Source organism: Heteronotia binoei, chromosome 10 (assembly GCF_032191835.1).
Source record: "Heteronotia binoei isolate CCM8104 ecotype False Entrance Well chromosome 10, APGP_CSIRO_Hbin_v1, whole genome shotgun sequence".
In the NCBI taxonomy this organism is placed as follows: domain Eukaryota; kingdom Metazoa; phylum Chordata; class Lepidosauria; order Squamata; family Gekkonidae; genus Heteronotia; species Heteronotia binoei.
This window is the reverse complement of record NC_083232.1, coordinates 52,187,935-52,200,406: the sequence shown is the minus strand read 5'-3', so window position 1 is coordinate 52,200,406 and position 12,472 is coordinate 52,187,935. Positions and strand designations below refer to the sequence as shown.

The window sequence follows — 12,472 nt, the reverse complement described above, 5'->3', positions numbered from 1 at the left end:
TCCACGCCCTGCAGCAATTCTGGCCAGCCAGCCAGGGAGACTGCTGCACAGTACATCTGGGCTCTGTGATCCCTGCCTGGCCCCTGGGAAGCTGCTGCACAAGCGTGGCTGGGCCCCATGATCCTCGCTGGCCAGCCAGGCTCCAGGGAGGCTGCCACATGACAATCCGTCCAGCAATCCCTGAGGGCCACACCAAGTGACCTCGAGGGCCCTATACTACCTTCCGGACAGAGGTTCCGCACCCCTGCAATAGAGCTTCTTATCAGTTTCATTGTCCTGCTGACGTTAGTTTCATGGGAGGGCTCCAGAGGTAGATGTGGGCAATATAAATTGCATCTGCTTTGCCATTGCCATCATCACCACCTCTCTGAAAAGCGGCGTGACATAGCCCTTCGAGTGCAGTGCCAGGATCTGGGAGACCCAGTTTAAAATCCCTGGAAGCTGACTAGGCGACTTCGATCCAGTCACTCACGCCTTGCCTACCTGAGAGGATTGGTGTTATGAGGGTAAAACATGGGGGAAGGGAGAGAGGTATATTGTAAGCCCCTCTGGGTCCCTCCTGGGGTGAAAAGCGGTGGGGTGGGTAAACAAATATGTCCCTCTACAAACAACAAGGGGCGCCTTGGGAGTATAAATCAACAGGTATTCACTTCTGAGTAGACCTGTTCAGGGTTGTCCCCAAAGTTCCTGTCCCCTACCCACACCGAAAATCTTTCCGGTCAAGTCAGAGGTCCCGTTTCAGGTTTAGGGACAGAAGGAAAGTTAGGAAGAGATTTCAAATTAGGAGGAATTAGGATTCGCAGCAAGATCCCCCTGCACGTCGGGGGAGGGACGACCCGTCTGTCTTTTCAGGAGATGAGAAATTCGAAATGTTCTTCTGAAGGAGAGGGGGAGCCTCTCGCATCTCCAGGTGGCCCCGTGGCTTGGAGAGCCCGAAGGTTTCCCGGCCAGCCAGTCAGCCAGCCAGCCGGCGTGCTGCTGCCCTGCTGGGTCGATCGTGGCCCCCCGTCGCCAGTGGAGCCGGAGGCTTCCCTGAGTTACTCTTGGGAATGTCCTGGAGGCCCCCCTCCCGCCCCTGCTTGCTTAGGCTAATGGAGGCCCTGGTCATTCATCTCCCACCGCGCCGGGAAGCCGGGCAAACATTCCCCGCTGACCTTTGGCGCGCAGGTCCCCTCTTCAGGACATCATTAACAGCCTCCCTGCGCTTGCCTGACATCCAGGGGACAAGCTGGCCGCCGGGTTCAGAGACCCCCGCGGGCCGCCCCCGCCTCCTCTCCACCCCTCCCCTCCAGCTCTAGCCAAGCTGAAAATCCCTTGGCCGTGCCTGAGGGAGAGAAGAAAAGGGCCCTGGCAGGTGGAAGCCGGGGCTCTTGCCAAGAAGGAACTGGCCCTGCTCTCGGGGCAAGGCGAAGCTGCCTCCCGGCCAGAGGCTCTCACTGGCACCTCCCCGACGGCCTTTGCCGGCGGCGTTTCCTCAGCCCGGCGGCCAGCCCTCCTTCTCCTCCTCAGCTGGTGGCTCCATCTCGGGCTCTCACGAGCGATGGCCCCACCGGGACCGGGGGCCGAGACGCTCCACCGCAGGCTCCGTCTGGGGACTGAGACCTCAAGCCAACCCCCGGCTCCTCGATGAGCAAATGGCCCGCCCGGAAGGACAGCCGGGGGGCCCCTCCGTGCTCGGTTTGGCGGCCGAGGATCCCCCCCGAGGAGGGGACATCTCCTGCCTGGAGCTCTACGGCTTCTCGGCCGGGGTTCCCTTTAGCCAGGGGACCTTCGCTACCGGCCCAGGTCTGCCTCTCTCCCGGCTGGACGATGGAGATCCTGAGGAAGAAGAGGAGGAAGAGGAAGAGGAGGAGGAAGAGGAGGAGGAAGGCGGGCGAGCGAGGAGGACTTCGCTGTTGGGCAGACCCAAGAGAAAGCGGGTCATCACCTACGCACAGCGCCAGGCGGCCAACGTCCGGGAGAGGAAGAGGATGTTCAACCTCAACGAAGCCTTCGACCAGCTGAGAAAGAAGGTGCCCACCTTTGCCTACGAGAAGCGCCTCTCCCGGATCGAGACCCTGCGCCTGGCCATCGTCTACATCTCCTTCATGACCGAGCTGCTGGACAGCTGCGACAAGCAAGGGGCCAGCTAGAGGCGCCGGGCTGGGGGGCCAGCCAGGATGGAAGGGAGGCGAGAGAGGGAGCCCCGCGCCCATGAGGGAAGGAAGGAGCCGGTGGCACATTTCTTGCAGGCGAAGCACCCACCCTCGGGAAAGGAAGGCAGGGCCGGGAGAGAGTTGATGCGCCCGTCGGGGCGAGGGAAGGGAACGAGGTCTGCGTACTGGGGTGTGTATGAGTTTCGTAGCCTTGGCCTTTGCTTACTTCGAAACTTTGCAAACTGTTCCCCGAGGGAAGAAAGTTGGAGTCCAGTAGCGCCTTTAAGACCAACGAAGCTTTATTCAGAATGGAAACTTTGGTGTGCATGCAGGGATGGCGCCCAGCTGGGAGACTGGCCTCAGGGTGCGTGAGATGAGATCCAGTCAAAGGCGCTTGGTGGGCCCCAAAGCGGCCTTCCTGGTTAAGCACAGATCTGCTGAGCTTGCAAGAAAGCCTGGGCCGTGTTGGAAAGCGGGCTGCCTTGTGCCACTGGCAACCGGCAAGGAAAAGGCTTTCTTTGGGCGCCCTGGGCAAGTGGCGCCGTTCCTTTCCGTCGGCCTGATCACAGGAGCCCGCGGTTGAGAGAAAAGGCTTCCTGGAGGATGTGAAATCGGTGGGTCAGAACCTAGCTTAGAAGGTCTGCTTCAGAACAATCTGGGTTTTGTTTTTGTTTTTTTGCTGTTTTGAAATCGTTTGAGAAGCGGAGTATAAAAGGCCTGGGACGACCTCTGCAGAAGAAGGTAGACAAGAGACCGAGGTTGACAGGCATGCAGCGAGGGGGCCTTTGGGCATCCGGATGTGGGATGGACGCACCTTCTTGCATTCCTTGCAGTAAGGAAAGGCAGGGGCGAGAAGGTAGGCAGGTCTCCTGGGCGCAGCAGCTAGAACTGCTCAGCTTTAGCCTGGACTCGTCAGAGCTCCGGAGCTAAGCAAGGTCAGCCGCGGCCAGCACTTGAGTAGGAGACCACCAAGAAAGACGGCTTGCTACGCGGAGGAGGCCAAGGCCAAGCCACATCTGCTCCTCTCTTAAGTGAAACCAACGCCCCATGCATGGAATCACCATGGGTTGGTTGCCCGACGGTACCGTCTTCTTCTTTTCTAAGAGAGATATCGGACTGGTGTGTGTGGCTTCCGAAAGACTTGCAGGGTTTGGTGGCTGAGAGACCTAAGAAAGGTCGCGGAGGTGCAGCTTGGGCAAGTGTAGTGTGGAGTGGGCTGCCAGGACTTTGGGCTTTACCCTCGTCGTCCAGCAGCCCACGGAATGGGCGCCCTCATCCTGTTGCTTGCAACCCGTATCTATCAAGACTGGACGTCCCTAGACAGCTGGCGCGGCTTCTTTTGCGTTAAGCCAGCCAGCATCATCGGCTTCTGCCTCCGAAAAAGAACTCTTTGCAGCAGGGCCAGACCAGAATTCAGGCAGATCCACCCCAAAGATCCGTTGCAGGTTGCAACCCTGCCCTGCATCAGTGAAAGTCTGGCCAAGGCCAGCCGGGAAAGACAGTCCAACTCTCGGGTCCTGGCTTCCTCTCCTTTCAGGCTGCTGAGACTGCCAGCTCTGGCTGGGGAAATCGATGGAGACTTGATGGGGGTGCCTGGAGAGAGTCAAGTTTGGGAAGGGAGCTCAGCAGGGGCGGGATGCCATCGAGCCCACTGGCTTCTATAGTCTAGAGATTAGTGGTAATTCTAGGTGAACTCCAGACCTCACCTGGAGGTTGGCATCCATATCCCCCAGTTTCTTCTCCTTCCCTGAGCTTCCTCTTCTGCTTGGTCCTGCACAGGGCTGCATACCACAGAGAGGTGCTAGAGGACAGGGCTGTAACTAGCCAGGGGCCGTGGAGGCTGCACCACCTCCCAGATCTGTCAGGCACACCCTCTCCTGGTCCCCAAGCCCCCCTCTCCTATTGTTTATGCTTCGCTAATTAAATTAGCATCCTCCAGCGCCCCCTCCAGAAAATATCCTAATTATGGGCCTCCTAGAGGAAGGTGCCAGAATGGTTTCCCAGAACCCCCAGGGATGCCAAGGAGGAAACGCTGGAAGGGCCAAGGAATACCACAGTGGCCACTTTGGCAACCAGGGCTCCCATCCCAGACATAAGAGAGTGTGGCTGCTTGAGCACTGGTTGTGCGACTGGTTCACCTCTCTTTGCAGCACTGAGGTTTGGCAGACCATCAGGACAGCGTGGGCAAGGGTGTGCGTTTGACTGTATGGTTTGAGAGAATCTGACAGGAGACACTGCCTGGCAGTTCCCCCTTTCCTTTGAAAAATGACCTTTGAAAAGAACAAGAAGAAACTGAAGCTGGATTTCCCAATTTTCCCCTTTTCTTATCTTAAAATGAAGTATCATTGCTACAATTAAAATTCCGTAAAGCATAACCTTTGATTTGATCTGTTGAATTATGATTATTTCAGGCTGGAATAAATAATCTGCATGTATAAATTACACAGGAGTCAAGTAATAGCACCTTAAAGACTAACAAAATTGATTCCAAAAGATGCTGGCATGAGTCAAAGCTCACTTCTTCAGATGCATGTGTTGTGTGTGTGTTCTTTTCACAACAGAGTTAATTCTAAGCACTTAGTTTTAAATGGAAGATGAAAGTACTTTGTAAGGTACGATGAGCTGCATGAATGTCCTTTTTTCTCCTTGGGTCCTCATGTATCAGGATTCACCTCAAAGTGTTCCAGCCACCCTGCACCCATTAAACAATACAGCGTAGAAGTTAACTGCATCAGGTGATGTGGTCTTAATCTCATTGGCTTCTGATGTGTTTCCTGGTACTTCGGTTGCTCTGAATTACAGACAAAGCTGTAACTTTATATCTAGCTGCGTGTGTGCATCCATGGCTGCAGTGGTTTCTGTCTGGTTTTCTTGAAGCTGGCAAATAAATAGGAATTCAGAAATGGTTTAGATTTATCTCTATTTGCTGAGCATAAGTCTAGAACTATACCAGCAAAGACATCCTTGGGTTTCCAATTTAGCTGAGATCTAAATCTGGTCCTGATATTGTTTTAGTGATGGGCAACATCATTTTATTGTTCCTCCTCCCTATGAATTTCATTTTAAATGTATTGATGCATTTATTAGGGTCCCATTTATAAATCTGCCCCTATTTTTAAAAAAAACGGGCCACTTTTTTATTCCAGTTGGTTCCATGGTTATTTAGCTGTATTTCCCCTTAGAGAATGTCTTGTACTTTCAACCTCTTGGTAAAACTGAAAAGTGTCACACGCCAGAACATTTACTACAAAAGAGGAAATGAAGAATGCATTCACAAATCAATCCTTTGTCTCCAGATGATCCAATTATATTGCATTCTGTCAGTATAGAAAGTATTAACATAGAGAAAGACAAGAAGGCTACCGTTGCTTTGGTTTCAGAAAGCCATTGCTGTGCTCACTACATACGTCAACTGTACACCAAGCTGACCTTTGTAGTGTTTCTAGCACTTCATAAAAATAGAGTACTGCAGTCCACAGTACTTTAAGTTCCGATATACACCATGTAAGCGAGCCTCTGCCAGATAATATTGTTGATTTTCCTTTCTTGGCTCAATGAAACAGCACTGGAACATTATTTTCATTTTTTCACTGAAGAATTTGAAAGGAAGACCGATGGTGTTTTCAATACTTAAAACAATTGCATGACTCAGCCAGAGCTTTTGAGTGCAGCAGGCGTGTGGGTCCAGTAGGAGCACTGAGCAGCAGGCTAAACTCCCACGTGTGATTTTCAGGTTGAGCAGCTTGTAGCTGTTGAGCATCTTCTGAATGGAATGACTTTCTAAAGCAACTGTAATCCTCAGAACATTAATTTGCTCATCTCAATAGGTGATAATCTGGTTCAAATGAAGACACTGGGAATTTGGCACTATCTTGGAGAAATGCTAAGATTTCCTCTGTTGATATGGAACGTATAATGGAAACCTTAGTATTTCAGTTGTCCTGCCACAAAGGTAATTCAGGAAACCTTTTCCAAATACAGACTGAAGCCAGACTATGCTAGGCAAATATGTCTGCATATGCTAAAAGACTATTCTTGGAGACTCAACCTACTACCATCTTAATGAAATGCACTTAGGCAGTGATTCCATGATTATATTTATAGGCTCAAGCTTCTGCACTCATAACTGATGGGTGCCATAGAGCAGTTGCGGAGATTGACCACACCCCATTTCATCAAATGAAACCATGGGGGGGGGGGGGATGAGCCTATTCAGATACGGAGCAGGAGATCTAGCCAATCCGGGAGGTGACTGGCTGGCCAGGTATGGCAGAAATGCCATTACCGGGTCAGTCTTTCCCAAAGCAAGCTTGGAATCAGACGTGCAGACGGAGCTCTCATCAGGCCATGTGGGGTTCTTCCAGTGGATTTGCGAGGTTGGAGGGACTCCGGGGGAAGGTCCCGAGGGAAGCTCAGCAACCTTTGGGGGGAGAGGGGCAGTTTCGGGAGCAGTTTTTCCCCGCCATGGGTTTTTGCGCAAGGCAGTCTCTTGCCGGAGGCATTTGCCCACGGGAGAGTTGCCAAATTGGGCGCCAGAGCATGAGCGAGGCTTAAGGGACCCCTTCCACCCCCCCCCCCCTTCCCAGCCTCTCCGCCTCTACAGGTGGCCGGCGCTTTCGGGCACACTTTTACAGCAATGGCGATGGGGCGCCCAGGCGGGCACAGAGCCAGGGCAAGCAGAGGAGGAAGTGTGTGGAGGGGGGAAGAATTTGAATCATCTCACCCAAGCTTGCTTGCTGCCTGGAGAAGAAAGAGCTACCCGTCAACAGCCTGGTCTGAGTATGCCCCACCCTCTCACTGTTAAGATTGACATCTCTATGGGATCAGAATAGTAGCAGTTGATAGCAGCAATTGCTGCTGCAGCTGGGTTCGCAAGCAGCTTGGGGGGAGAACTGGAATTGAGCACTTTGGAGTAAGGGCGCTATCCTTTTTAACATGTCCTTGAACTCTAAGGCATAAGCCTGAAGTGTAGCGTAGTGGCTAGAGTGTTAGACTAAGATCTGAGAGACTCAGGCTGGAATCCCCACTTTGCAATGGAAGCTTGCTGGGTGACTTGGGGCTAGTCACAAACTCTCAGCCTAACCTACCTCACAGGGTTGTTGTGAGGATAAAATGGAGGAGGGGATAACATCCAGGGCTGGCCCTAGACTGTCTGGCACCCTAGGCAAGGCTTTCTGGCACCCCCCCACCCCACACTGATAATGTCACTGAATCACATGGTGTTGCCCAATTTGGCACCCCCAGAAGGCCGGTGCCTTAGGCAATCACCTAGTTTGCCTAGTGGCAGAGCCAGCCCTGATAACATCATATGCTTTATGGCTGCTTTGTAGAGAAAAGGTGGGATATAAATGAAGTAAATAAACAAGAATCAAATCTATCCAACATTCTATCCAATAGCTCAGGATTCTGTTCTCTCTCAAAAGTAAAACTCCCAAAAACAAAAGCAATCAATCAGTTTCTGACACATTGCTCCAGTGCCATTTTAGTTGCACTACATTTTAATTGCAAGTTCATGTGGGGACTAAGGAGGCTGAAAGATGTGGGTATAAATTTTTAAAATAAATGCAGATTTCAAGCCAGGTATAAAAATATGCTGAACACCCACACTACTTTGCTGTAGTACAGGACAGCTATATCTAGGATTGATTCACAGATGCATGTTAAACTGGGTTTAATGCAGAGTTCACCCCTCAGTACCATTTGGATGTGAAAACCAAACTGCATTTTTGAAAGACAGTATCAGCTTTCCGAGACAGTTGAATGACATAAGAATAAAACTGCAATCCATACTCAGACAGATGTTTGTCAATTTAGAACATTTTTATGCCACCTCTCCTGAAAACCTGCTCAACTCTTTAAAATGTTAAGCTATGAACAGAATTTAGCAAAATGAGTACACAGAACAGAGCAAAGTATGGAAACATCACTCCTGCAGTCACATCCTGACCGTCTTAGTAAGGACCCCAGGGTTGATGCTTATTACCATGTTTATCAGTGTTTCCATTGTAAAGCGCAATATTTGCAGTTCAGCTGCTAAATTCTCATGAGAGGAAACTTGAGAAAGAAAGTCTTAGTGCAACACATTTATTTTATGAGCTTTAAAATGATTTCCCTTTCTGATATCACAGGGGAACTAAGAAAAAATATAGAATGGGTTTTGAAATAGCTTTTCTGTTTCTTGAATAGAAAAAAATCACTATTTGCCACTGTGGTGGAACAGGCCTACTTCGGCCTGCAGGCCCTGTTCCATGTTGCCCACCAAGGCTGTACTAGCTCCTTTGTGTTTTCTCTTGGGTAACCACTGCCAGGACCTGTCCTTTGTAAGGAATTGCCCACTGGGAAGGCCAGGACTCCCAACTTCTGTGTCTCCCATTGCCCAGCACCTGGTCACCAGGGGAATCCTTTACTGCCTTGTGCACCCCTGGAGGAAAAGCCACTTGCTAGCAGCCTGCCTTTCCCCTGGCATTTGTTTTAGGACAGCATATCCAAGACGGTGGAGGTCTATGTGGTACAGAGAATCAATAGCAAAAATCTTGCACGGAGTAAGGGGAGAAATTATCAGCATCTTGGTTGTTTGGTTGGTTGTTTAAAGAAGAGAGAGAGAGACCTTTTGCATGGAATTAATTTTATTCTGCATTGGAGTCAGTGTTGAATTTCCACAACATCTTATCAGATCTCCTGAAATGTTGCCAAATGATCATTGACACCTTAGCTCCTCTTAAGATGCAATCTCCTCCATACACAAAATACAACAGTTAATTGGGGTGGATGTGGAATTAACCATTAGCCAAGCAATATTTTCTTTGTGTCTTAGCACAAAAGTTGCAGCATAGATTCAATAGGCAGTTCAGCATCTGATACCATGTAACCATGCTAAGATATTATATCAATTCATGTCCCATGTTTCCCCAGTCTGGAAAAGTGGTGAATTAGCCACTTGCACATTCCTTGTATATTTTATAGAGTGGTATGTTTGATATTCTGTTGGCACAACAGGAATGCCCATTCAGTCTTCATCCATTTAAGATGACATGTGAGGAAATTCAGTTCCCACAACCTACTACATAAGTTATCCCTAACCAATTCCAGGTTGTATAGTACTTTGAAAACTTCATAATTACAAACCTGTGTGGTTTCCTCTAGAACTGGGGAAATGATTAATGCTAATATTCTTGGCTATTCCACACTCTCTTTACAGAATATGAAGATTCTAATAACTTGTCAGAATATAACAAAATTGCCTTTTATATACAGAACTGCTGGAAGTCAGTCACACATTTGTTTGTGTATGCAGTATAATGGGAATATCATGCAAAAATTACAGTGAACGTTCAACAGAAACGTACAGTAAAAGGATCTATCTGCTGTTACTATGGTGATGTGATGGTCGATAATATCCAAATGTTATTTGATGATTTATTATGTATTTATATGTTGATGTTCCCCATATTAAAGAGTGGCTAAAGTCAGCTTACAAAAGCAGCCATGAGGCACATGGCACAAATGTATTAAAAATCCCCTCCCCCCCCACACACGCACACAACAGACACCCTGTGAGGTAGGTGGGGCTAAGAGAGCTCTTACAGCAGCTGCCCTTTCAAGGACAACTCCTATAAAGGCTGTGGCTAACCCAAGGCCATTCCAGCAGCTGCAAGTGGAGGAGCAGGAAATCAAACCCGGTTCTCCCAGATAAGAGTCTGCGCACTTAACCACTACACCAAACTGACTCTCTAAGCTTGAAGCCCATACAATCAATAATAATGTGGGAAGGGAGACAAGGAATTGATGCATCAAAGATAAACAAAAAAGAAATGTGGAAGTTGATTTCTTATTTCAGGGCTCACAGTCTGAAGCTCTGAAACCAGCTATTTAAGGCAGTTCTTTCCACTATACAAAGTCAAATGCACAAATGTCTCAATATTTCAATTGCCCTCAAAGTGTCTTCAGAACTGTTCTAAGGTGGAAGTACTCCTACCATCTCTGGGAGACTGTCAAGAAGTCCCATAGCTGAGAAGGAATTTGCTCAAGCTTCCACAGATCTAATAGACTTCAGGGATGGGATATTCAAGGAAGTTCTGGGAAGATCTCAGCTAGCTCAGGGGTTTGTTCCAGGAAAAATGACATGACACTGATGTGATATGTGTCAGTCCTTGGAGATATATCCTGTATAAATATCAAGAGTTACTGCAGCAGAACTACATTTTGAGACTGAGATCCATACCTCTGCATATAAAGAAAACTGACTTTCAGATTTGGGAATTCAAATTCCAGGTTCTCATTTAATTTACTATGAATTGCTTCTTAATTATTTTGATTGTTTGTGACTGTAAATTTGTACTAGCTCAAATTTTGGTGGCAACAAGTACTGGCAAATATGGAAGCATAAGCATTAAATAACTGTGAAGAGAGGCAAGGTGGTGACAGATAAACCGCCTTATCCAGTTGCATTAAATAGCTGGTTTCAGAGCTTCAGAATGTGAACCCTGAAATAAGAAACCAACTTCCATATTTCTCTTTTGTTTATCTTTGATGCATCAATTCCTCGTCTCCCCACATTATTACTGATTATATGAGCTCCAAGCTTAATTTGGGATTAATAAAGTCATTCGTAATGATTGTGTTGCCAGCCTTCCACTGACGCAAATGTCCTCTTGGAACAGTTTCAATATGTTACTTGAAACATCTTGCTGGAGTTGCCTTTATACTCTCCATTGCTATTCTGGAAAGGGTTATTTCAAGAGATGATGTAAATTTCACTGATTCATGACTTATTCAGCTTTCCAGCAAGATTCTTACCTTTCAATTACTCAAAACACCTGCTGTCACCAAGAGCCACATTAGCCCATTTGCAATGTGCAGCTAACAGAATGTTTTTAGAAAACTTCACAATTTCTTTAACTCAAAAGCAGACAAAAATCAGAATGTAAGCAAGTGAGAGGAGAATGTTTTCCAAGTTCCTTTGGTTAAATTATCCAAAGTTTGATTTCCCTTTGTTGTCAATTTTTAACAGGAAAGTTCCATACTGTTTGGTGTATTCTTGTTAAAAGTTTGAATCACTAAAGTTTGGGATATTATTATTTCCAATAAGTTAACTATGCAGATTTTGCAAAAAGAAATTCCCACAAGAAAGAGAATGTTACAGGAAAATGTTCAATCAAGCAACTCAGTTAAATGTAAGTTACCAAAAATATACTAATTTTATATTATATTGGTATAAAGACAACTATGTATCTTGTTTGTTTGTAGGTTTTATTTTTATCATTTTTGTCATATTGAACTGTTTGCATTTGTTGTTGAATTGATAAACGTTAAAAAATGGGAAAAAATGAGCAATAATCCAAGAAAATGAAGGCATCACACAAACAGAATCTGCCTAACTCTTCATTTGATTTATGCACACAGTATTATTACTTCCCAGTACAGGGTATGTATCATTATCCTTTGTTCTTTATGGTATATGGTTGGGAGAACCTTGATAAAATACTATGTTCCACTCCACCATGTCTGAAAGGGGCATTTTAGGGGACTTTCTCCAATAGATCTCAATCCCACAAGCCAGACAGCACCTGTGTTCCATGTGCAGTGGACTTCAGCCATGTGCACTGCTGATGAGACAAAGTGTGACGCCAGCATGAGCTATGCATCCCATTTTCACATCGTCTTCTGATGGCAATTTATTTCTGCTTTTGATTCACAGTGCATTCCTAAGCTGAGTTGCACCCTTCTAAGCCCACTGACTTCAGTGGTCGTACAAGGGTGCAACTCTATTAAGGAATGAGCAGTTAGTTCTTAATGAAGTAGCAAACCTGTGTCTGGGGTGCACCACCACTGACTGCCAGAAGGGGCTTTCATGAGTGAAAATATCTCCATTAAAAAAAAAAAGCTGCACATAGAAAACTCAGTCTTTCAATAGGTACATTCTTTCTTCTTCCGAACAAACTAGATGTTATAATATATGTGGTTGAGTTGGACTTATAGCTACCCCAGCAAGGGGCTTTCAAGGCAAGTGAGAAGCAGAAGTGGTTTGCCACAGCCTTTCTCTGCAGAGTCTTCCTTGGTGGTCTCCCACTCAAGCTTAGCTTTTGATAGCTAACAAGGTCAGGCTGTGCCATGCAATTCCACACCCCCTCAGAGACTATACAGAGGGATCATTTATTCACAACCAGAGGTGGTGTTTTCTAGATGAGGAGCCAACAGCAGTGAAGCAGCAGTCTTGGAGAAAGGGCAGAATCAACACTATGGGAAGGCCAGCCAACACCTCCTGTTCTCCTAGGATTACCCAATCCCTGCTGAGCCAGTATCTGCACCACACCTTCCTGGGAGTCTGTGATTATAAT

The 12,472-nt window shown here is 47.4% G+C and overlaps 1 protein-coding gene across 1 annotated transcript; it reads left to right on the top strand.

The window, feature by feature from the left end:
* Window positions 1–1,634: 1,634 nt before the first annotated feature.
* FERD3L (Fer3 like bHLH transcription factor) lies at window positions 1,635–2,132 on the top strand. Its single transcript, XM_060247701.1, has one exon. It carries the CDS (start codon window positions 1,635–1,637, stop codon window positions 2,130–2,132), a length of 498 nt encoding a protein of 165 aa, XP_060103684.1.
* The last annotated feature ends 10,340 nt before the right edge of the window (window positions 2,133–12,472 follow it).